The 26978-nt window shown below is 34.9% G+C and overlaps 2 protein-coding genes across 5 annotated transcripts in view; one reads left to right on the top strand and one right to left on the bottom strand.

Annotated features, from left to right (window-relative positions):
* The window catches only part of LOC132544860 (twitchin-like), a 147763-nt gene that overhangs the window by 67991 nt on the left and 52794 nt on the right, over nucleotides 1-26978 (top strand). For all 4 annotated transcript variants that reach the window (XM_060208511.1, XM_060208507.1, XM_060208509.1 and 1 more), the window contains 12 exons: nucleotides 9726-9993; nucleotides 10277-10416; nucleotides 19835-19973; nucleotides 21243-21370; nucleotides 21758-21902; nucleotides 22191-22332; nucleotides 23090-23220; nucleotides 23538-23630; nucleotides 24077-24271; nucleotides 25220-25519; nucleotides 25904-26055; nucleotides 26196-26346. In XM_060208511.1, coding sequence (XP_060064494.1) covers nucleotides 9726-9993; nucleotides 10277-10416; nucleotides 19835-19973; nucleotides 21243-21370; nucleotides 21758-21902; nucleotides 22191-22332; nucleotides 23090-23220; nucleotides 23538-23630; nucleotides 24077-24271; nucleotides 25220-25519; nucleotides 25904-26055; nucleotides 26196-26346 — 1984 coding nt within the window. The remainder of the gene's footprint in view (nucleotides 1-9725; nucleotides 9994-10276; nucleotides 10417-19834; nucleotides 19974-21242; nucleotides 21371-21757; nucleotides 21903-22190; nucleotides 22333-23089; nucleotides 23221-23537; nucleotides 23631-24076; nucleotides 24272-25219; nucleotides 25520-25903; nucleotides 26056-26195; nucleotides 26347-26978) is intronic.
* Nucleotides 11725-15632, bottom strand: LOC132544861 (uncharacterized). Its single transcript, XM_060208512.1, has 2 exons — nucleotides 15600-15632; nucleotides 11725-14190 (listed from the first exon to the last, which is right to left on the bottom strand). Exons 1-2 carry the CDS (start codon nucleotides 15600-15602, stop codon nucleotides 11725-11727), a joined length of 2469 nt encoding a protein of 822 aa, XP_060064495.1. The 5' UTR covers nucleotides 15603-15632.

Genomic DNA, 26978 nt, shown 5'->3' with positions numbered 1-26978 from the left:
GCATATTACCAGTTATTGGGAAATGATGTTACAATGTTTTTTATTATCTTATTAATTGATGATTTTAGAAATAATAAGTGTTTTAATTCCATAATTAAAGATTTTTTTGATGTATCTAATTCAAAATTCAATTAACATCTAATATATTTTAATTAAAAAAAAATTTTTTATTAATTTTGAAAATAAAACTCACATTCAATATGATCAATGAAGACCAATCTTTACAATTTGCAAATTGCACAAGGTTGGACTATCTTTGACTCAGTTTCTATTTCTTTATTTTCCCTTTTCTTTGCCTTTGACCAAGTTTCTTCCCTTTTATTTTTGACCCATCTTCCCTTCATGCTCAATGCTACACATGAATTTCACATCCCTTGATAGGGGGAAGGGTGGGATGGGGTGAACTTTTCCTTTCATTTTTCATAACCAGTTGAAATTACTGAACTATACATTTGCGCTTCAAGGATATGATCCTTAATTTCTCTCTGAAGGTACTGATGGGTGTTAGGGCTTACTATTAGTGTTATCTATACCTTGTCTTCTGGAATTATCCAAGATGCTTCTTTTGAGTGATGCATTATTCTTGATACAAGGATGAATCCTCTACATCTTTTGAGAATGGGTATGTATGCTCATACTGGGCCCATTAGCAGAGAATTAGTATCTCTTTTACTCATAGGCATAATTCCAAAACCTAGGAAGTTTATTTGAGAATAGGTATGTATACTTTTGTAGTTTGCCTATAGGCTGGTCCCTAATGTTAACAATGCCATTAGAATTACCAGTTATACTCACAATTCACCCATTAGCAGTCCTCAAATGAAAACACCGCTTTAGAGAACACTGGGCCTGTTAACTGACCCCCCTGAGTTAACACCACTTTAGAGAACACTGGGCCTGTTAACTGACCCCCCAGGGTTAACACCACTTTAGAGAATGCCAACACTGGGCCTGTTAACTGACCCCCAGGGTTTACCTCACTTTAGAGAACACTGGGCCTGTTAACTGACCCCAAGGGTTTACACTGGTTTAGAGAATGCTTACACTGGGCCTGTTAACTGACCCCCCAGGGTTAACACCACTTTAGCAGACACTGGGCCTGTTAACTGACCCCCAGGGTTTACACTGGTTTAGAGAATACTTACAGAGAGCCTGTTAATTGACTCTCTGGGTTTAAACTGTTTTAAAGAATACTCACACTGGGCCAGTTAACCACTTTAGAGATTACTCAGGCTGGGCTAGTTTAACACTTTTAGCTAATACTCATGCTGGGCCAGTTAAACACTTTAGAGAATACTTACACTGAGCCAATTGACCACTTTAGAGAATACTCACACTGGGTCAGTTAACTACTTTAGAGAATACTCACACTGGGTCAGTTAACTACTTTAGAGAATACTCACACTGGGCCAATTAAACACTTTAGAGAATACTCACACTGGGCCAATTAAACACTTTAGAGAATACTCACACTGGGCCAGTTAACCACTTTAGAGAATACTGAGGCTGGGCCAGTTGACTGCTTTAAAGAATACTTTCACTGAGCCAGTTAAGCACTGTAGAGAATACTCATCCAGGGCCAGTTAATCACTTTAGAGAATACTCACACTAGGCCAGTTAACCACTTTAGAGAATACTCACGCTGGGCCAGTTAAACACTTTAGAGAATACTCACACACGGCCAGTTAACCACATTAGAGGTTACTCACACTGAGCCAGTTAAGCAGTGTAGAGAATACTCACCCTGGGCAATTTAATTACTTTAGAGAATACTCACACTAGGCCAGTTAACCACTTTTAAGAATACTCAGGCTGTGCCAGATAACCACTTTAGAGAATACTCACACTGCACCACGTAGCTGACCCCTCCTCCTCTAGGTTTACATTTTAGAAAAGGGTTTACCAGGTAGCTTCCTAGATTCCACCATTTTGGCCCTTTAGCTGACCCTTTAGGTTTACTCCACTTTGACCTGTTAGTTCATCCCTAGATTTAAACCAGTTAAGAGAATAGTCAGAAATCGTTGACCCAGTAGCTGACCTCTTAGATTCTCACCACTGTTGCGAATGGGTATGTATAATCACTCTGGACCTCCCAGGTAAACACGTTCTGATTTTCAAAGCTTTATGGGTATTTATTACTCTGTGTACAGAAGGACTCCAGTAGACGCCAGTCCATGGACAACCTTGATATTCCTCTCCCAGTGATGAAACCCAGCGTAGATAAACTCGAGGCTATGGAGCAGCAGCGGCGCACATCCATGCAGCAGCGTAGGGCATCTCTCGTAGACTTAATACCTGACTGGCCCACTCTACAGCACAGAGAGGCCAAACGAGAGGTAGACTATATGGGCTTATCATAAACAATGCTTAATTTAAGCTGCAGATAAAATATAGGGTGTGATATTCTGATCAATCTTGTACTATTTACGTAACACTGACCGAAAAAAAGAAAAAAATGCATTATCTTTTTCGTAGATATCATCTCATCAAATTCATTAATTAATAAATTGTAATTTTTCTATTCGCCTAAAATTGCCACTAATCGTAATCTGTGATGTCTGTCACTCATTGGATATGTGTGTCAGCATTAACTGCATTGTTGTCGTAATTTTACTTTCAAGGTATTTTGTAGTACAAGTTTCATTTGTCCTGTTGTGTCCTTACTGGCAGTGGAAAACAAAAACAAAAAACAAAAACAATGATTCAACTTTAACTCGGATGAAATATACAACTACAACAGTGCTTGTAGTAAAATAGAAATTGACAAATGAGTAATTAAATAAAATTCATCAGTGACAAGGAAAATAAAGTAAAGCTATGAAGACTTTTACAAAAAAAAGTTGAAATCTCTTTGGTGAGTGTAAATAGATGACATATTAAAAAAATTAAAAAATGTTAATTTTGGACTGTAACATTATTACAGATTCAGTGTCCTCCGAAGCAAGTGAAAATATAATGTTTAAAATATAGGGATAGTTTTACCTAAGAAATCAATATTATATCAGAGAGTGAACCTGATGCCCTGGAAAATATTAGATGGGCTTATATCCAGACATAGACTGATTTCCAAATAAAAATGGTACTTCTGCACAGTAAAAACCAATTCAAAGTAAGTTCTAGATGTTTTACCTGCAATATTTAGAGATACAAATGAGGAGTTATACATATAACTCAAGTAATTTTAAGTTGATTTTGACAAATTTCAAATTTTGATCCTTTCGACAAAAGTTTAAAAATAGAGATCTGAGATGACAATTTTTAGATTAATTCTAACAATTTTCAAATTTTGATCTTTGGGACACAAGTTTAAAAATAAAGATCTACGATGGCATTACGTTATTACTACAAACTACCTTGAGAAGTTTGTGTATCACAGCAGCTACTTCACACATACTATAGTCTATCTCTGTCTATATATATATATGCTTTAAGTTTTGTTCTATTTAGTTTCAATTAAATCTATATTTTATTAATTTTGTTGATTTCTTGATTTTTAAACTAATTAAATGTTCCATTAATAACATTTATTTTACTGTATTCTTGTACTCCATAAATAACAAAATCACGAATATTTTTGAGTTTTAAAATCCTAATACTGTATATATATATTCATAACAACCTTAGCCTTTTAAAATCCAACAATCATCATTACTTTCACCTCCTCTCATGCTCATTGTTTCTAAAACAATTTTTGATGGTACATTGTTTTCAAATAAAAAAAATTTCATGTTCATTTTTTTCCCTAATATAAAAAGAAAATACTGATGTTCAATGAAAAATTTTTAAAATTGATATTTTACGATTTAGTTTTACTACTGTGGAAAGCCAATGTCGCAGTAAACTGATAAAGTTGGATATTAAAGCTGTTTAGTAGGAACCTGCAGGATCCTCACTAATCATTTTATCCTGTTCTCTGGTGTTAGAAATGAATTTAAACAGAAGCATGATATTTATGTTGTATTAACAATTTGGTTATTAATAACAAGAAATTCGACATTTTTATGTATATAATCATATATATATATACACTACACCATCAGAGATTCACAGTCAGGGGCCATAACCCAACACCAGCTGGCTTCAATAGTAAACCAACCAAGAGTAATACTGTAACCATAGTGTCCAGCCCAATTCCAGGTAGAAAAATGCCTATCACTCCTGCGCTAGCTCCCGAACATAGTTATCTCCCCTTACGCACACCTCTCCAAAAAAGTAGTGCACTTGTATTATGGGATGTTTGCACACATGACCTGGTATGAGCACTTTCTGGCATCCTACAAGCATATGTTGGTTGTTGTGTGATCGTCACTCTTCCTTTGTTTTATGTTGATGGAGTCCAGGATGTTTATATCACTTTTAAGACATATGTATGTCACTTGACATCTTGCATTGATTGCTATTGAGATGTTCACCAAGTCTTGTGATGAGCAAAGACATCATCACTGCACATACAGCTATACAATATAGTGTACAAAGATCTTATCTTTGTTACCGTGGTATTTGTGACAAGTCATTCCAGTCAATGTCCTTTTGTATTGTCAATGAATTTTTCATGTTGTTGAAAAAAAAAGACATGGTTAGGAATATGTTTAACAACAATTTCTTGTGTCAATAAATTTTATTTTGGGGAGTAGGGGAAGGAATGTGGGGAGATTGATTAAATGGACTACTTTTAGATATCGGATTGCTTGTCACAAGTACCAACAGCTTCACTTTGATATTGTGATGTACATATATTCTTATACACACACGCAGAGCCTTGGTCAGGTTGTTGAGGAGAGTAAGAAACCACCTCAAGATTTTCGATCTATGCAACTGAAACGTCGGGTAAGTAAGGCTCTGTAGGTTATGACAATAACGATCCTTTGACCAACTTAAAACATAATAAATTCTTCACTTATGGGCCCAGGTCAGCTTGTGTCTTCACAGTTGGGTTTTGAAAGATTCTTAAATCTTAACTATACATTTGAATAATGCAGGTATTGATGAATTGTCATGAAAATTTTGATGGTAATTTAAAATTATTTTTAGTTTTTGAGTTTTTTTTTATCACCATGAATTTGGTAATTCTTCTTCGGTTTCAGTTTTTGATAGTATTTTTTTTTTTACCAAAGTTTAATCTAACTGTAATGACACACACAATTGCTGACTGCGAAAATGACACTTGTTATGCATTATAATGATCTAATTGAATCTCCAAACCTCTTGTCCTCATTGTTAAGGATACTCATGAAGACCAAGCATCTGAATGAATGAAATGAAAACAAAATAGCACTTGTTGCATCAAAGATGCATATCTTTACATCTGCACCTGTCCATAACCTGGACAAGAAAAAGCATTTGAAACCCAAGCACATCCCATTATAACACAGTCAGTATGTATCATGTCATCTGAAGGTCATATTTACAAAAATTAGTCCTTGACCTTGCCTAATCATGCCCTGGATCCTATACTCCGGAGGCCACACATCTAATTTGATTCTTAAAATGGCTTTCCACCTCATCTAATCATGCACTTGATCATCCTTTCCTCTCAAGTCCTTCCATATGATGCAAATCTAAAAAATGGTCCTTGACATTTTCTAATTACAAACTAGATTTAACTTCTTGCAATCCTGGAATCATCCTTGACCTTTCCTAATCATGTGGATCTTGACCTTTCAAGGCCTGTCATGAAAGTAAAATAAAAATAAAAAAGACCTTGACCTTTTCTTATCATTTGGATCTTGACCTTTCAAGGCCTGTCATTATAGTAAAATAAAAATAAAAAAGACCTTGACCTTTTCTATTTGATGTACTAAATTTTAACCTCTCAGGGTCTTGTGTTATGTATCTTTAAATCATCGTTCAACTTTTCATTTTCTGGATTTTGATCTTTCAGTTTTTGCCATATAGTTAATCTAAATTCAGATGTAGTCTTATTACACAGACTAAATCTTTACCTGTCAATCCCATATGTTTCATTCAAGTTCAAAAATGTATTTTGACATTTATTCATCATTTATTTAATCTTGTCCTCTCAAGGCTTTTCAGTTTGTTGCTTAAATCTAAAAATAGTCCTTGACTTTTTACAATAATTTACCGCATCTCTTCAGATTTTCATGTCATTTAACCCTAAGAATCAATCATCCTTGACATTACATGACTATTATGCACTGGACCATAAATTAGTTATATAATCATTCACATACCATTTCTTGACCTCTCAAAGTCATCAAATCTAAATAAAGATTTTGGCTTGGGTATACATAATCATATTCTTCCCATTTCTGGTAAATATTGTATCATTAGTCTTCTATTTTCAACACCTAAATTCAGATACTGTTAGCTGTTTGACCTTCAGATATAAGCAGCCTATATTTAATTGACCTTGGCCTGGTAGAACAGAAACTGATATCCCATCACCTTATTAGGACATGATTATTGATTGATAACTATATATGGTAATGTCTTGTATCTCTAAGATATGCACGATAAGTACAAAGAAGCTGCATTGCCTTTTAAAAACAAAACTATAAGATATGCTGAAATTTCGGGTCTTTATTGTTAAGTATTAGTCATACACAAAATGATCCAGTAAGTTTTGATTCTATACATTTTGCCATTTTTTTGTAAAGGAAATGCAGCTATTTGTGTATAAAGTGAACAATATGTATGAATTACACAAAAGTTCAAATTAAAGATTTATAATCAACCAAGGCCCTACCTTTATGTATAATCCTAATGTTTAACTGATGTAATAAGGACTATAACTTAATTGCTTCACAAATATTTTTGTGTTTTGGAAAAAATATATTGTTATTGTATTACAAATCTCACACTGATAAAATATTTTGAAATCTTTTTCTAAATTAGGATATCAGTAAAAATATTTTGGTGATGGAAATTTGGTAAATATCGTTTTGAGCCTAATTTTGTTTAAGATTTGAAAGATTTTCCGAGAACTTTTCCATTTCTGCCACATTTGAAGATAAATGATCCCTTACGAAGTGACAAATTTGTTTTGGGCTATAGTTAGGTGTACAAACATGTGCTTAAGAAAAAAACATGAAATTTTTGTGACGCAGTTCATTCTCAACAACTAAAAGATATAGCACCTCGCACTTCACAGCACTTGTAATAAACAGCTCTTCACTCTCACTCGCATGAAGGGTAAGTATTCTCAGAATTGAATATCCTTGTGTTTTCTCTTACCGGTTCCAATATAAGCCCACAATTAAGGCAGTAAGTATATACTTTACCTATAAACAGTGATCATTAACGAAAATGTTGTATCACTTTTTTGAAGACAGAAAGAAGCACAAAACTGACATCAACAATTTTAACGTGAATGATTATTAATGATGGCGTCATCTTGCCATAACACAGGGAAATGTATATTTCCAGTTTATTTAACAAATGTTAATTAACATTATTGCAAAAAAAAAAAAAAAATAGATAAAATGCACCACTTACCATTTTGTCATTTCTTTGAATAGTAAAGAAATGACTATTGTTCGTTTTGTAGGTGAAAGTAATTGGTAAAATTAAACGAAAGAAATTCAAGTGCTTTTTTTCAATTGCTTTCGAAATAAAAGATGAAAAGAGTTCCTATTTATACCATGTACATATTTATTAGATTAATTTTTCTTTCTGGTGAAAATCTGAAATACCTCTCTCTGTTGAAAATATTGTATATCAAATTGTACTTAAAATCCTTGAGCAAGGTAGATAACTCATTTTGACTAGGGATGAGAAAATTCTTGGATATAGCATAGTAAACCTATCTTAACTTTCACCTTTTGAATGTATTTGAGGACTTTCAAAGGGTAGGAAAAGAAGGATACCAAGTTGGTATGTTTATTATGTGGGTTATATGTAGCTGAGTGTTGTAATATTCACTGTTTTGGAATAATCATCATGGTATTGATTTTCAATAGATTATCTGCCATAGATTTTTCAAAATGTGTCCTTGACTTAAATTTTCCAGTGCTTATAGCATAATATGCATACACAGCTAGGCATGTAGTACAATTTGATATTATTTATCAGAAGTTGACATGGGAAAAATTTCACATCGTTCAACTTAGCATAAATTTGCCAGAAATTAACATGACATAGATATTTTCAAATGTTATCATTGCATAAATATTACATATGTTAACATATAGCGTAGTGACACAATGTGCAAAAACAGAAATCTGTTCCACTTTCTCACACAGGCACCATCAATCTCGCACATGCACCGTTTTTGCGAAGATTCCACGCAATTGACATGTGACCAATGCATGAGTGCATGCAAGCATGGTACAAAGATTTGAATTTTGTTAGAAATCACAGTAAATCTTCTACTAATGATAACACTTCTATTAAAAGCTAAATGTAACAAATTTCATACATTTAATCCAGTGAACATTTAGAGATATCAAAACTGACAAATTACATACTTTGATGCAGTCATTTAACTGTTATGAAAACTAGTAGAACATTTGCTGTTAATTACCTACATTTAATGTCAAATAAAAAAAATATGGTTTTGAAGTTTATGACTCTGATGTAAATTCAAGGATATTCTAGGCATAACCTTTCATTTGATATTTTGAATTCAAATTAATGAATAATTTTGATAGTTTCTGGTATGTACATCATGGAGTTGCTTCCCTTGAATTGTAAATGATCAAAGAATTTGGAGCAGTCATGATTTTGCCATTAAATACCAAAAATATGTGAAACCTTAGCATTTTTTTTTATCTTTGTTTTAAAAATAATTCTGAAATGTTTATTTGACATTAGAATAATTGCGTATTCATTGACTATATATCTCTTCCTTCTGCTTTCAACAGCTATGTATATAGAACCTATATTCATATCTACTGGTATATACCTTATGCATAATTCACGCCAGGCATTTTCATTATAATACAGTAATTATGCTTTATTGTAATATATCTTACATATTTCAATAGCATATTATTTTCATATCTATTTCTGATAAATTTTCATATTTATCTCGAATTTTTAAATCTCTGTCGATTGATGGATATGATCAATGTTGTGAGCATTGCTTATTCACACCATTCTTTGGAATATCTTTTCATATATGTATGTATATATAAAACAAGAAATTTATGATATTGTGATTAATAAAAATTGTAATTTTGTTACAATTTTCAATATCTATATGTTACCTTGGTGATCATGATTTGAATATCTTCAATTGAAATAAGGAAAAAAAATAATAAGAAAAACTACAGTATGAAAGAGATTCCAAAGTAGAGAAAGTTTGAACACTCTTTCACCTCCTGTCCATCCATGGCCCCCACTAGTAGGCCGTATAAAGAGGTTTGTAGGGTGAAGGAGTTGTAGAACTTTCTCACTGTTGTGAAAGCCGCGAGCTATCTGCCTTAAATGCACATATTGTTTTTAATGTAACTTGAGGAGTAAAAAGAATACTTAATAATAATTTTCATATACCATAAATACTTGTACAGTTTAGAAATTTAAAGACAATTTTGAATCTGCTTTTAAGTAGAACTGCTAAAAGTAATTTAATGATTTTTTAAAGAATTTTTTAAAATAAACATTTCTTCTTTTAATTAGTTCTTAAAAAAATAAGTAAGAAAAAGGAAAAAAAAAGAAATATAATCTACAAATTTTGTTTATTCTTAAATTCGATGTATAAAGATCTAACAATTATTTTGTTTCACAGTTTTGTACAATTCTAAATGATGCCACATATTATACAGGAGCCCGACAAGTTTTTGGAGGAACTTGATGATATCAAGACTATCGAGGGTGAAAAGATGGTCCACTTCAGCTGTGGATTCTGTAAACCTAATGCCCAGGTCAAATGGTTCAAGAACAAACTGGAAATCTTCAACGGTCATAAGTACCATTTTGAAAATGATGGCCAAGAATACATCTTAGATATTCAAAACGTGAAACTAGAGGATGCAGGAAAATATACCTTGGAGTGTAATGGTGTCAAGACATCAGCTTGGCTTTATGTTGAAGGTAATAAATAGATCTTAAACTTGAATCTTTCAAATTATCATCCACTGAAAGATGGAAAGGCTGCAATAATGGTCGTAAAACCAGTTAAACAAATAGATAAATTATTCAAAATTCTAAAACAAAAGACATTTTGGTTCGAAAAGGAAGAGTTGGTTTTTGCTTCATTGCTCTGAAAGTAGATTTAAAATTCGAAGGAAATTTGTAATGGTTAGTGACATCATTCTACTCCAGTCCAGATGTTTCCTTTGGATAACCAAAATGATGTAAAGATTTATTCTTACAGCTAAGGAGCCTGAGTATGACTTCACCCAGAAACTGCCTCCGAAGTATGAGATCACACGCATGAAGGATGGCGTGCTCGAGTGCTTTGTATCTGATCCTAGAGCAAAGGTGAAATGGTTCAAGAACGGCGAACCAATTGAAGTGAGTAAAAAAAATTGATTTTGTGCGGTTTGTAAAATTGGTTGTTTTATTGAAAACTTAAACAGAATTATTTTACAAACCGTTTTCAGTAGAAAGAATGACAATGAAATAAATACATTGGATGTGATTTTTGACAGTATAGTAATATACTCATATACATGGTCCCCGTAAAAAGTTTAGAGTTACCTCCCTTGTCACTGGTACTATTTCATGTACATGAGACTGAAGAAGTTATTTTCCCACCCAAAAAAGGAATATCTAACATTGTGTCTCCTTGGAATTTGGAATTATGCACTAGTAAGGATGAAGTGAGCTTGGACTTAATAAACAGAAAATATGGAAATTTTTCTTAAATTTAAATTCCGAAACTTAGATCAGTCTTAAGTTGGATATAAATTACACAACCCTGTGGTTGAGATTTTCTGTCTCATCCTTAGATAAGTTATTTCTTAGTGGAGAAATTCCATTACCCCATGGAATTTAAACCAGATGTAGTGTTTTGTTTTGATTCAGCCATACACATACATCATTGTGTCATGATTTCAGCAATATCTTACTCACTGTGTTTAGAACAGAAGAATATTTAACAGTTTTATTATGAGACGTTAATCAGATGACTAAAACAATGAGGTCAGTTCTGTGTAAACAGAAATTGCCAATGTGATTAGTGTTTAAAAAGATTTTGATCTGAGCACAGATTTGTTATAGAATCAGTAGGTGTACAGGAACCGTGTCTATTATCTCCATATCACTATAACAATGACGGAGTGTCAGGTATAGGGCCTGATGATTGGGTGTTAACATACACTGATGGTATCAGTTCTACACACAACCATTACTTGTCATATAAGTATGTTACTGTCCTATAAGTAAAAGGTAAAGACATTATCTTCAACAACTCAATGTAAATATTTGGAATTTCATAGCCATGGCAACAGTGCCGATATTCAATAAAATCGGGAATTCTGCCATATATCTATTTACATTTGGAATATCTGTGTATTGATCATTGTTCTGATACTGTTGGATACTGCACTTGATGTTAAGGATTAGTCAGGTAAAGTCTACGTGTTTGAATGGTTAAGAGAGAGACAGAATAAGACACTTATAATCTTGCCATTCATGCTCACGGCTATAGAGATCCACTAGTTTGAATGATTTTGTGGTAAAATTAAGTTAGCCTGATACATAATCACTCGCTGTTTACATTCACAGGTGCAATCCACTAGTTTGTATGATTTTGTGAGAATCATTTAAATGTATTGAAGGCTTAAATCCTCTAAGTGATTGTTAAAAAAGACTCATATGCTACACTCGTCGTTTACGTTTAGGGCTGAGATCCACTAGTTTAAACGGTTTTGTGACATAGACCTTTTCTTGCTCATCTCCCTCGGATCCCGTCCTACGATGTGGGTGTTGGTGAGGACGAGGCCCTTTGTAGCGATGAGGATGGTTATGCCTATTTGAATTACATTGTAAAATGCCTGGTAAACGGTCAGGGACACTTCGTGCCTCAAAATGTGGTTTCTTTTTTTTTGAATTGCTAAACATGAAATCTGGTCCCATATCAAAGTCTGACAAATTGAGGCGGTTGGCTTTGTTTTTACGTTGAAGGTCCCCGATCCATGGTGGATTTTTTGACCTCGGGACAACACTATTGTCATTGTTGTCCTTCCTGTAGTTTGTATGTGGCTTTCCTTTGTCTCCATGTGTGGTATTGTGGTCCTTGTGATCCAAAAACTGCGTCGGTTCAAATTTAGGACGAATATTTGGGTGAACGAAACCACTTGGTTCTGCACTGTTATATGACCTTGAAGTCAAATCACCATCCTTTGAATGTACAGAATGTGTAGCAGACAATGGCATGGGATGAATCTTGTCTTTTCGTTTTTCAAGCACAAAATCTGTTTCTATAGCTAGTTCATTTTCTGCCATAGGAATCAGCAGCTCTTTCGTGATTGGCATTCGTTTCTTGATCCGACGTTGTATTGGGACGTTGTTTTTGCCTGACATACGTGGCATGAAAAACCAATGCAGGAATGTTAGTATACAGTTAATGCTACACTCCGGCACTTTCTTCGTGTCCCAAACACTTTGACGAATGTCGTCAGATGTCGGTCTTACCGGCACACGGACCTTCACCATCCAATTGTTGCCATTGATAAAAAAGCAATGTGTGCTGTGACTAGCTTTGATAAATAAAGATGACCTTACATTGACTCCAGCCTCGTATAGGTTGCTGGAGTCCGGGCCGCTCAGTTCTTCTCCGGCCATAATTATGCGGCAAGAAGACATAGGATATGAGGATTTATCTTGGATTTTCTTTTTGAATTCTCCGATAGTTTGTCGAACATTTGTGTTGGTTTTGTATATTATTCCATCAGGAGTATGAGCAAATACTGGGAAGGTATCAAGTTGGAGTAGAAGAGGAGATTTGACATCCAACACAACATGTTGTACCACAGCCCTGTTAGAGAGTTTCTTGTTGTCCACCACCAGTTCATACTGAGTAGCATTCGGTACACTCAGGCGCTCAAGCTTTTTCTTCACTGACCTGACAGACTTGTTTGGGACTACCCGGATGTTTTCGATGATGCCATTACCTAGATTTACTCGAAGAGGTATACCGAACACTAGATCGCTGTCCATATGTGTCAGGACAATGTTCATCATTATGACTGTGTTGTTTGAGAGGTCTCCGATCACAGAGGAAAGTTCCATGCGCTGACGGTCCTTGTACAATCTTATAAGGTCAACCGGTACATTTGTCAGTCCGTGAAGCATGAAAGCAAGGATAGACCACCGGTCATATTTTGATACTGTGATTCCATATCGCTCCCCCGTTTCTGTCACCACTGATATTGACTGGAGATTGAGGTTACTTCGGTGTCCCACTGTAGTTAGGGTGAGCGTTTCACCAGTGTGCATGCCAAGATATGCCAGACAGAAGTCTGAGTTGACAAAGCTGTTCCCATATTGAAGAACCAGCACGTGAATTGGGACATAGAGTTCATGAATTCCAGCATCCTCTGGTCCTCCACGACTGAATGTCCGCTTAAACACCATGTATATGATGTCAGTTCCTGTGCAGCAGGGATCTACGTAGAATCTGTATGTTTTCCCCCAGAAAGTCTCGATGTTGATCAGTAAGTCAAAATGAGCCTGTATCATCACATACAGCGTACATTTGTTGGTGACACGGTACTCCAGTAAGCGACGATAATTTTCTAAAGCTTTCTCACGATACAGGATTTCTTGACGATCGATGGGAATTCCTTTCATCTTCTTCACTAAGGATTTAATTTTGTAGACTGTCATTGTCACATCCACAGTGAGAGTAAAGCTAGCCTTCAGCTGACCAATGTCCACTGTGACAAAAGCGCAGGACTCCGGCATGATCATGATCACTGACCCTGGTCGCACACTGTACACCGTTTTAATGTCTATAGGTGTTAGTTGACCAGGTGCAAGCATCATTAACTTATGTTGGTCTCGCTGATAGGATAAGTTCTGTTCAGCATACTTTACAATTTTCTGCATGGTATCTCCTGAGCTTGGTGAGAATATGGCTATGCTTTCAAACTTTAGGTAAGACCAGACTCCAATACTTTGTCCATTTGTTCCAGGGACACTAAGTATAGGGTAAAACATGCTGTCTTCATAGCTATCGTCAGAGTAAGATTCCGACTCATACTCGTCAGTTTCTTGAAAAGGTCGTAGGAAGTAGTCATGGTGTTCCCTTTGCTTAGTGATGTCATGACTTGGCCTGGGAAACTAAAACAGCAAGTTTTTCCAAACAATGTATACAGATTTTCAGAATTCACCAGTTTAAAAGATATACAGTTATGAAACACATTCAAATTTACAATCAGTATTTCTACCCATTCTTGTTCATTCATGCTAGTCCCCAACTCTTTAGCTCTGCTTCTTAATTAGCATCTCTCTGTATCAGACTGATCTCCCTTTATCTACCCATCCTCATAATTCCTATAAAAAATCCCAATCCTGACCCTCTACCCTCATCATCCATTTTCCTTTTCCTGACCCAACCTGTGGCCACATCATCTATATTCCAGTCTTCCTGACCTCCCTACCATTGCCCCAGTTCTCCCAACCCACACTCACTAACCCTGCTTTACCTTATGATCACTGTCTACCTCTTCCAGACCCCCTACATTTCCCTAAACATCCTGCAGAACCTTAATTCCTCAGTAACATTTGTCTCATTTGGTTCTCTTTATTGTTTTTGAATAACCCTCTACCTCCCCTCATTCCTGTCCGTTTCAGACTCTGTTCTCTCCCCTTAAGTACTGCTTCACTGCTCTACGTACAGATATTGACACCGTTTGAAGCTCATTAATTTAAATGCCAGGTGTAACAGTACATTTTATACACCTGTGTTAAATATCCAGTGGACTGTGAGAACTGGTCTGTTCAGACTAACGGTCATGTAATTCTATATCAAACATCACATCACTGGTTTTGTTATGACAGTAGAATCATATTTCTTCAAAAAATTATTTTAAGTCGGATCCAGAATAGATAACAATGAAGGCTCCTTATGTGACGTTGATCTATCAGTAAAAATATGGCTCAGTATTACATTAGTAATTCATAAATGTTTTGCCAGCAGAGGTTGCCCAGTAATTTATGCCAAAATAGTCTAACATTAATTGTTTGGATGTACTATTCGACATTTTCATTTCGACATCATAAAAATGTACTATATATTACTTACAAGTTCTGTTACATTTAAAATCCCCCACGAATTAAATTCCTCTAATGAAAAATCTCACGCAACGCTCATATTTATTTTCCCCTCTGTCAATATTTATTATGGTTTAAAACCCAAAGTATTAAATTTCAGATATCAAAAGCAATAACTAAAATGCCTGTTATTTTATCACATAATTCTTCATGCTATTTGTCAGTACTTCGAACATTTGTATTTACTTTGAATATGCAAAATACTACCAACCACCAATGCACTATTTAAACTCCAGTGTACCTCGCTCATTCCATTAAAAATCAATTAAATTCCATTTTGACAAGATTTACGTTTCACTCAGAAATACTGAAACAAAAACTTTATTCAAAATCAATTCAATTCTGACAATTCCACTTGAAACTTCTGACATAATGATAACATTTGAATCTGTATTGAATTTCCAGCAGTAACTCACCATTCCAAAAGCAGCAAGACTGTCCTTGATTGGTGGAAAAGTGTCTTTAGCATGTAATCCTGCCATTCGAATAATATCCACTATGATATAAATATGTTTTTGTCACAAAGTATTTACGAAAAACACCTTAATTTTAACGTCACTTTAAATACACCCGTTAGACATTTCATTTGTAGTGAGCAGAATCGGTGACTGGCCTTCTGAGCCTTTCTGATCACTTTAAACAATGGTTTCAATTTACCTGCTGGGAAAACTGTAAATCAGTATGCATTCTTGATAGATCCACATTATCCTAATTTTTCTTGTCATTTAAGCATGATCCTCCTCTGTAGACAAAAATCACAGTTTTAGCCACCGAAAATCTTAAATATGGACACATAAATGCATAGTTATCTGTATTAGTACTTTTGATATTTACTTCAAGAGTACAGTAATATATCAAGATAATCCTCACTTGAATTTGTAGTCAATTTTTCTGTCAGTATATGAAGGAATATTGCTCCACTGAGAAATTCTTTTCTCGATCACTGTTAGATCCATGGTGAGTTTAGAGTGTCTTGTGGTAATGCTGGGCACGTTTAAAGTGCTTTGGAGAAATACACCCCGATACTCTTGTGTGTATTCCGCAGTTATTGTATTGTAACAGATCTACCTGGGCCTTAGTGGGTTCACCTTGTCTCTGATTATCGTATAAACACACTACTGTACATCTCTCCTGGTGTATAAATACACTTCAGAACGAACATCGTCAAATCTAGTCAGATATTATTTCTGAAAAGTGGTCTATAATTTATAATAAAGAGGACAACATGTAATGAGAAATAGATCTTGTAAATTTGTAATGAACCTTTAGGTTCTGTATGTTGATATTATGATAGTATTATTAATGACACTCACAGGGTTAGATCAGTAAATACTACAACTGAATTTCGAGTGAAAAATCAACATCAAATCCAGTATATTTCATTGCGTGTCAATGTTATAAAAGTCATTTCAATCATGTGCACCGAATTTCTTCTGCTCCTAAGAAATTGTGATGATTAATACTTTAAACCGGTCCCTTCTCTGATAAACTATGCACTTAGCTGGTATATAGATATTCCATTAATAATACATAGACAGCTAGTTATCAGTTCTTATCACTAATATGTCTGATTTCATTTAAAGGGCTTCCTGACAGTAGATATAGAGGTTACTTACTAACATAGAGGTCACACGTTTAGGCGCTCGACAGAATTCTGAAAAGATTGACATATTCTCATCTCTATATTCAGTTTCATATTTGTACTACATAAGATATCACTTTCAAAATGAGAGACTACATCAGTGTACATAGAGAAAAATAATGATAATGACCCCTGGTTTTGAAGCATTACAACCTGTATTAAGGGACCACCTCTGCTGAGAGACCAGTTCTCATACCTAAGCCTAATTCTAGTGTGTATATTAATAAGACAGCTGCAGCCAATCTGAGGGCTCAATTATAGTGCTTTTATCAAGGGTATTTACTTGGTGTTGTCCTTGTGAGTAAAAACAAGTTGATAAAAGATCATAGCTTAACTTAATTGAATGAATACTTGGGTGACCAAGATGTGAATGATCATTCCAAAAATGCAGTTTCTGGAGATTCGAGGTTATTAGTTAGAATCTCCCTCTAGCTTTTTCATTTCAGAATAATTTTTTTGCATGGATCTTAAAGCAAAATGAATTGGGCAACAGGCAAAGCCTATGAAAGCCTGCTCCTTAGAAAACTGAACAGAATATTCATCAATTAATTACAAAAGTACACAAAGACGAATCTAGATATCTGCATAACAGTTATGATATAGCATGTTACAATGAAATATGAAAAATGAAATATGTCTACCAAACTTTTTGATCAATGTGCTACACATTTTTTTTTCATAATCTATAAAAACTACCACAAATATCAGTCCGTTATTCAGATTTAGTAAGTAGGTCAGACAAACTGTCCATAACATTCTTCGATCTATGGTTTATATTCTTTCATATTACATAAATTGGAAAATGTAGCAGACATATTGAATTGCAGTTGGTTTCTGTCACTGCTCAAGAAAATATTAGCCTCACCTGTGTTTAACCTACATGTAGACAAGTTTTCTAGTGGTATATCATGACTTTCTTGATTGTTATAGTAATACATATGTATTAATTACATATAAGGTGATGGGTCTATAATATATTAACCCCTTACTGAGGCTTTTTATGAAGGCGACAGCATTTTCTATTATGGATAAATTATAGGAGCTCTGTAAACAACGAATCATACTTATTTTAATGGAGACTTAATGTACCGTTAAAATATATAATAGAACAGTTTATAAACCACAAACCAGCCAGGGATCTGTACCCCATAAACAGACCAGTTACTAGTGTGTATGCAAAGGTAGAATTCATATCACATTTACCTGTATTTAACTATTGAAATTTTTACCGGTTACTTCATGTCAGCTAATTACTTCTGGTATTGTGTGGTGTCACAGACGATTTTAGATTTATAATTTATTATGTAGTTAGTCAATAGAAAGTTTTCATTTATATACAGGATACCATGAAAGGATTATTTCAAAGAAGAGGGTGGGATTTAATCATTTCAATATCAAGTATTCACAAAACGTTTTACTGTTGTGGTATAAGTTCTATCAAGGGAAAGTGTTTTTCTAATTTGGAAATGTTTGCTTGTCCAGAACTTTACAGGTGACCTGCAGTACTTACACAAATTGTCAGCAGTATATGTTGCAAATCAACTTCTGGTGTTTTATGCTAAGTGAAACTTTAAAGACATTTTGGGACATATAAACTGAATATCCAATTATAGAAATATGGACACGGTTCTGTTTGTAATATATTTCACTCCTGATGAATTAATTAGTATTTAATAGACCCAAAACAATGTCACATTTCATTGAATGAGAAACCAGAAACCCAGAAATCATGTCACACTCCAGTGAATGAGAAACCAGAAACCTAGAAATAATGTCACACTCCAGTGAATGAGAAACCAGAAACCTAGAAATCATGTCACACTCAGTGAATGAGAAACCAGAAACCTAGAAATCATGTCACACTCAGTGAATGAGAAACCAGAAACCTAGAAATCATGTCACACTCCAGTGAATGAGAAACCAGAAACCTAGAAATCATGTCACACTCAGTGAATGAGAAACCAGAAACCTAGAAATCATGTCACACTCCAGTGAATGAGAAACTAGAAACCTAGAAATCATGTCACACTCCAGTGAATGAGAAACCAGAAACCTAGAAATCATGTCACACTCAGTGAATGAGAAACCAGAAACCTAGAAATCATGTCACACACCAGTGAATGAGAAACTAGAAACCTAGAAATCATGTCACACTCCAGTGAATGAGAAACCAGAAACCATGTCACACTCCAGTGAATGAGAAACCAGAAACCTAGAAATCATGTCACACTCCAGTGAATGAGAAACCAGAAACCATGTCACACTCAGTGAATGAGAAACCAGAAACCTAGAAATCTTGTCACACTCAGTGAATGAGAAACCAGAAACCTAGAAATCATGTCACACTCAGTGAATGAGAAACCAGAAACCTAGAAACCATGTCACACTCAGTGAATGAGAAACTAGAAACCTAGAAATCATGTCACACTCAGTGAATGAGAAACTAGAAACCTAGAAATCATGTCACCATCCAGTGAATGAGAAACCAGAAACCTAGAAATCATGTTACACTCCAGTGAATGAAAAACCAGAAATCTAGAAATCGTGTCACACTCTGTAGGAATAACAGTATTTTTACCCAGTTTGAGATGAGATTGGGTGATCATGACCCAAGTAGAAATATCATGAAGTTGACAAACACGAGGCTTGTCAAGTGTTTGCATCTTAAAAATCTTACTGCGACAGGTGAGATGCCTCAATCTCACCAACAAGGGAATGAATACTTATATTTCTCTTCTGTGGCTGATCTTGTATCATGTATTTATTTTTATTTTCCTAATATTTTACATTGTTGAAGTTTTGTCTTAATTATGAAAGAGAAATCCCCATCTCAATCCTAGGGTAAAACAAGGAAAGATATTGCAATGTTGAAAGTGGGGATTATCCTGGGTAGGAGAAACCAATATGTTTGGATCTGTAGTATGGTGATATTAGTGAGGATTATTTCTGTGAGAGATTTTAACAACAGTTACACGTACCATGTCTATAAGATTGGTTTGTATGTTTCAGTATACGCCTGGTAAAATGGAGATCCAGCGTCGTGAAAACAGATGTATGCTTAAAATCATCAACGCCAATTCCGAAGATGAGGCCGAGTACACCTGTACTTGTGGTGCAGCTTCAACCTCTTGTAAACTGGCCATCACAGGTAGAAAAAGCAGCATAGACCTGACAGTCTTAAACATATTTTCAAAATCACTCATGATCTTAAAAACGAAGTAACTGACTTTCCAAGGTTTCTTCTATTAAAAATTTTCATGAAAAAATTCCTCTGAATTAACAATTATGTTGACTTTGCATTTGATTTGTATATGATAACTAAAATCACTTGTCATTTGAATTGCAGATGTTTTGTCGCAAACAAAATCCCTAATGTTTTTTTTTAGATGTGTTTAGGAGAGAAAGAGAGCCCTCCCCTTTTTGCAGCGATAACACTAACTTAGATTTCTGCCTAGCGATAGACCGTGTTGATGCCAACAGATTAGATCATTAACAGAATGTCAGACGTACTATCGCTGTGTGCGAATCAGACCGCATATATGCATGCTTTATGTAAGCTTAAGTTTTCTTATTAGGAGATTTTTATTTTCATTTTCAGATGTTTAGTTGATTCTTGCGCTGCATATATTTATATTGACTACCCTCGCTGTGGTATACCCTCGTCGTGAGGCAGTACCTTCAGCAGTGCGCTGTCTGTAGGACAAACCAAATAGGAATTCATCTCATTGGACATTTGTTTATAACAAAGCATTTTGTTAAAACAAATGTGATTGGTCAGTCGTAGCTGTTAGAACAGACATGATTGGTCAATATAGTAGCTATAACTCAAAAATTGCATGAATTAGAAATTTTAGGCTGTTTAACAGCTAAATTTAATTTTGTAAAATTTGTCTACAAATAAAGTTATTGCAGAATTAATTTTTTCAAAATTTTTTTCAAATTTATTTTATTCAGTTTTTTAGTCTGATGCAGGAAGAAAGTTAGTTCTTATTGTAATATTGTATTTATCAATAATCTGTGAAATTATTACAGAAAAATGGTGCTGCAGTTAAATTTATGTTGCTGATATTGATTTGAAAGCTAGGATACCTTGCGCATAAAGCTGGTCTTAATCAGTAATTTTGTTTACTGCTCTTGTATATTGTGTCATTGACTTAAATATATATAGCTCTTTTGTAATTATGCTGTGTTGAACTATTGCAATGTCAATAAAATTTCTATATTTTGACCTTTGACCTTTAATAATAGTTAAATGCAGCTGTTGGTATTATGATGTTTAAATTATTTTAATTGCTACTTCTAAATATTGTCTAGTTTTGATATTGACCTTTGACCTAATATCACAGAGATGGGTCAATCTTTTTAGGTATTTTTCATTATATTATCTCTACTGATTTTAACCTTTGACCTCAACCAGAACCTGAATGGGAGTTCATGAAGAAGTTGGATGATATTGAGGCTATGGAGAGAGAAAAGTGTTACTTTGAATGTGATGTCAGTGACCCTGAGGCTGAGGTCCATTGGTTCAAAGGAAAATCTGACAAGGTCAGTAACTGGGTCAAATGAGACATTAAGGGGTTAAGACCTTACCTTCTTTAAACCTTTAAGTGGTGCTACAGCTCTTAAAATAGATACTAAATGGTATTTAATAAGTATCAGTGTAGAAGGTAGAAACACTAGAGAGTAGTAACGATGAGTTTCTATCATTTCTTAAAGGTTTTCTGAGATAAAATCGAGTCATTTCCTGAATTGTTAAAAAAAAAGAAAAATTAAGAAAAACTGATCATGGATCTCTACATTTATTTGTATGTTTGCACACAATCAGTGTTTGAAGTACCATTTTCCTGGTTTTGCATAACACAACAATAATACAAATGCTAAAACCCATCAATAAAGATTTGTATATGATTAAGTTTCTTAACTACGTTACAGGAGCTGCCATCTGGTGGTAAATATGAGATCATTAAAGATGGTATGAAGCGCCGCCTGGTGATCAAGAATTGCAGCATGAAGGATGGGGGAAAGTACACATGTAAAGTTCTGGATAAGGAAACAACTGGAGAACTTTTCATTGAACGTAAGTAAAGATGGCTGGGTCTTTATTTCTTTTTGATGATAAAAATATGATATATAATTTATTTTTCTTATTATTGATTTACTGGATAGAGAGAACATTATTTTATAAGCTAATCTTTTTTAAAGATTTTGATTAAGTACCGTTAGCACAATAGTATTGGTTGAAATATGTATTTCTGACTATAGGTAGGTTTTTCAACAAATTTTATTGACAAGATGTAAACATCAAATTGGATTGAATAATATACTATAGGTAGGTTCAATGTTATTTGAATTTTTTTGATTGCAGCTGACATCAAATTCTTCAAGAAGCTTGAGGATAAAAAGGAGAAAGAAAAAGGAACCCTGGTGTTGGAGTGCAAAGCGTCTAACCCACACAACCAACCAGTAAAATGGCTTCTTAATGGCAAACCTATAGACAAGGATGATCCGTAAGTCAGCTTCTGGTATCAGCTTAATTAAACCATCAGATAGTGGCTACAAAAGTATGGAGTTTAATTTTGTATTATTTAGCTGTAACTATAGCAACACTTATCAAAGCAGATATAATCAGCTGAATTCTATTTTAAAGCTTTTCATTCATTTAACAAGGAAACTTTGTTACTCTATGATGTTCAACTTTCACTTTCATTTTAGCAAGTGAATTTGGTGATAATTGATGATTAATTTTTCTATTGATATCTATTGGATATTCATCATACACAAGTTTTCCTTTTTATCATATAACCTTCACTTATTCTGCTGAATCCATACATTATCCCCCCTGTGATACTGTATAGTCTTTGTGGTGTAACACCTAACCTGATAATTGCACACTCTGTGTATTGAGGAATTACTTTACTTGAATACAGCACTATTGGTGAATTTCATACCTTGTTATTACTCCATCTAGAAATACAAATAACCTCCCCTGATTTTCTATCTCCATATTGATCTATGTTTGAGAATTACTTCCTTGATTGTTACACCATCTGTAATTTGTGAATTACCTCCCCTGATTATAGTTTTCTCTCTTTAATGAAAAACTTCCTCAATAATTTCCCTATCTATAGACTGAAGAATTACCATTCAAGATTTTTTACTATATATAGATATATATTGAATTACCTCCCTTAATTTTTACAGCATCTCTAATTAATGAATTACCTCCCCTGATCATTGCACTCTCTCAAAATTATTGAATTACAGGAGAGTTGAGATTACCAAGAAGGGCGAACAGAACAAGATGGTCATCAAAAACCTGAAGCAGGAAGATAGTGGTCAATACACATGCCAGGTCGGCGAAAGGCCCTGTCGTTGTAATGTGACAGTTGATGAACGTGAGTATTAATTAAATACCTTCAGGTGTTTGGAGGTCAACAATGTAGAGATCATTCTTTCAGAGGAGTGCATTATAAAAGAAAATACTTTATAAGGCACCTCTTAGAAAGACAGAACTCTTTTGGTTTTAAGACTGAGCTTACAAAGGATCTTCCTACATAGATTCATTGTAATGTCACAAGTACACATTGTAATGTCACATGTACAATAACTTTGTTTGCGGTTCAGATATTGTGTAGTTAAGGAGTTGTAAGAGATGTTCTTGTTTCAGTGTGATTTATCATGAAATTGAATCAAAGATTATGTTTTTTAACAGTGCCGAAACCACCCAAGGTTGATCCTGCTTTTATCCCAGAGGAGATTGTTGTGAAGAGGGGAGAAACCATTGCTATGGCTATTCCTTTTATTGGTAGGTTACATTGATTGGTATCAATGTTCTGCACCTAAAGATTTTATGTTGTAGGTACTGAATGTTTTATGATGGAAACACTGGAGACCTTAGACTACCTATTTAGAGATTTACTTGAATTAATTGCTGTTCGGTCTTTGCATTTGTCCAGATAATATCTCAATTTTTCAATTGAAATATCATGAAAATCACTTAAGTCACAAATGCACATACTCACTAAAACATTATTTCACCTCCCTCACTTATGTTATAGATTAATTTCTATGGAGTTACCTCCCTTTCTTAGTCCCTCTCCCTTTTTTTTTTTTTTTTTTTAAAGGGTCAATCATATTTATCTGTTTCCATATTTGTTCTGTTATCGTTTGTCATCCAATGTTTGTTTTTGACAAACTAAATCCTCCTATAAAAAAACCTGTAGAGGATGATTTAATTTCTTTCAATTACAGGTACACCAAAACCATTTGCTTCCTGGAAGAAGGACGGTGTTGGTTTGAGTGAAGCTGATACTGACATTGAGACTGCTGACAAAGTTGCCAAGCTCAACATCCCCAACGCACAACGTGGGGATACTGGAGAGTATGAACTTACCCTCACAAATGAGGTGGGCACTGAAGTCATCCCCATCAACGTCAGAGTTCTTGGTAAGTTAAGTTTATCATTAAGTTTGCAATAATTGTTTGTACACCTGTCATAATTTATCTGTGACTGTGTACCCTGATACATGTACCTATCTTACGTTTATTAATACTGGATGTGTTTAAGGAAAGCTGGACTTTGTCCTATACTTCCTTGTTTTGCTTTGCCTGCACATGCAGGTTAACTTACAATTTTGGCCGGGTTGCTCATAGTGTGTCTGGGCGGCGGGGCGGGGTTTTGTAGAATCAACTCCTCCTAGAGTTTTTGATGTAGAAGCTTAAAACTTTGTAGGATGTTTATGTTTATGTTGAAGATGTGCACCTTTTATTATGGATTCATTCCGGACATTTTTCTTGATTCTCCGGGCTTTGGAACTTAGTCATTTTTTGAAACCTGTCTTGTTATTACAGTTTCTCAGAAACTACTACAAGAATCTTTCCAAAATTCCACATATAAATCACCTTTGGGCCTTAGATGTCCATTGTCTATTTTTTTAACATCTCCAAATCAAAAATGGCTGCAACTTCTTTCTTCAAATGCCCTTCTTCAGCTCCAATTCATAAAGTACAACCAAGCTTTCTCTCTTATAACAAATATTCTACATACTCAACAAATGAAACACCCTTAACTGTCTTATAAATACCATATAACATTGCACTCATCATGCAACCCGGCCAATTGTGGCTTTGCCCCATTTTATATTATTGATATACCTGTCATATTTTACCTACATATTTGAACTTGAATAGCTGACATGGTATGTTTTACATGGTGGGTGTCTTCGATGAAGTGGAAGGCACTTTCTCTACTGGAACACCTGGTCTGATTCTCCATGTACTTTTTCAAGAGTCTCTGTGTAAATCTTTCATTGTGCATATGCTGCCCAAATTTTATTGAATTTGAGTTTATGATTCTTTTTGACATATATTAACCTAAAGAATTTCACTGTTCAGATGTGCCCGGGCGTCCCCAGGGTCCCCTGGATGTGGTCGATGTTTACTCTGATCGCTGTGCCCTCCTGTGGGATCACCCTAAGGAGGATGGTGGCTGCCCCATTAAACATTACATTGTGGAAATGAAGGATGCAGAGAAAGACTCCTGGGAGGAGGTCTGTACCACAGAGGATTTGGAGATTGACGTTGCTGATCTCAAACCAGGTCATCGCTACCAGTTCAGAGTGAAAGCTGTCAATGAACAGGGCGTCAGTGAACCACTCACTGCTGATGGAGAAATCATCGCTAAAGATCCTTGGGGTAAGACTGGGTTATTTTCATTAACAGTGATTTCTATGTCCCAGCCATTTTGCTGGGGGTACATTAGTCTTGTCAGTCCATCCAATTTGTTCACAGCTCGTTCTGAAACAAGGTCATATCTTTGGATTGGTTCATATTTACCCCATAGTGTCTTAATCACAAGTTCCAAACCATATTAAATTCTGGTTTGTTTATAGTTTGGAAATGTATGTCTAATGGACTTTTTCCTAGTTTAAGTAGAGAGAAGTGTTTTACTTGCAGGATATTGGCCACTAAACAATTGTCACTCTCGATCAATTTGCTTCATGTTGCCAGGTGATGATTGACCTTATACCTCTTCAGTGATTTAGTGACCTTGACTTTGTAATGACCTTGGCATTTCAGATCCCTCTGATCCCCCAGGTGAGCCATCCATCCTTGATTATGACAAGGACTATGCTGAACTGGCATGGTCTCCACCACAGAATGACGGAGGAGCTCCTATTGAGAAGTATGTTATTGAGAAGAAAGAAAAAGGAAAAGACAACTGGGAGAAGGTAGGAGCAGTTTTATGTGTTAATGACTTCTGAAACTTTCAAATTAATTAATACTCTTCTAAAGTTTTTTATTTACTCTCTTTTGTGTATAAGTAAGTTTTTCATCAAAGTCACCATTTGTATTAAAATATCCTTTGCAGGGTGTTGAGATACCAGGCAGTGAGTGCCAGGGTACAGTTGAGGGTCTTGTAGAGGGCAAGGAATACGAGTTCCGTGTAATGGCCAAGAACAAGGCTGGCTTGTCTAAACCCAGTGTGGTGTCACCTCCTGTCACCACCAAGGCTAGGCGAGGTAAAGATTATAACTTTCTCATCAACAAACCCAGTGACAAATACATACAAACCCAGGGATATGTGTGTTCCTTGTGTCTACAAATACATACAAACCCAGGGATCTGTGTGTTCCTTGTGTCTACAAATACATACAAACCCAGGGATCTGTGTGTTCCTTGTGTCTACAAATACATACAAACCCAGAGATCTGTGTGTTCCTTGTGTCTATAAATACATGCAAACCCAGGTATTTGTGTGTTCCTAATGTCTACATATACAAACCTATAGTCAACTGTGTGTTCACTCTTTCTAAACATACTGACTCAGGGATCTTCAAAATTTACAAATTCTACAAATTAAGGAATCTGTGATACGCACCGTTTTGACAATCTGGCACAAGACTGAAAAAATAGTGTTGTGCTTTTTCCTTAATAAATTTCTTTGGAATGCTGAATAGTCATGGTATGATAAATTCAAATGCAACATTCAAGACATGTAAGACCATGAATTATCTTTAAGATCACAACATGTTAAATGTTTTAAAAATGTTGAGTGAAATCTTCAGTACATCAAATGTGGTAGGGTTTGATATTAGTTAGACATGCTAGTCAACTGAACTACCATGGCCTAATTTCAAAGCAAAAATTGTCC

The sequence above is a fragment of the Ylistrum balloti genome, unplaced genomic scaffold (genome assembly GCF_031769215.1).
Source record: "Ylistrum balloti isolate Yb309-2 unplaced genomic scaffold, AGI_CSIRO_Ybal_v1 Utg369812, whole genome shotgun sequence".
NCBI lineage: Eukaryota > Metazoa > Mollusca > Bivalvia > Pectinida > Pectinidae > Ylistrum > Ylistrum balloti.
Note: the sequence above shows the minus strand (reverse complement) of the source record. Positions and strands in the feature narration are given on the sequence as shown.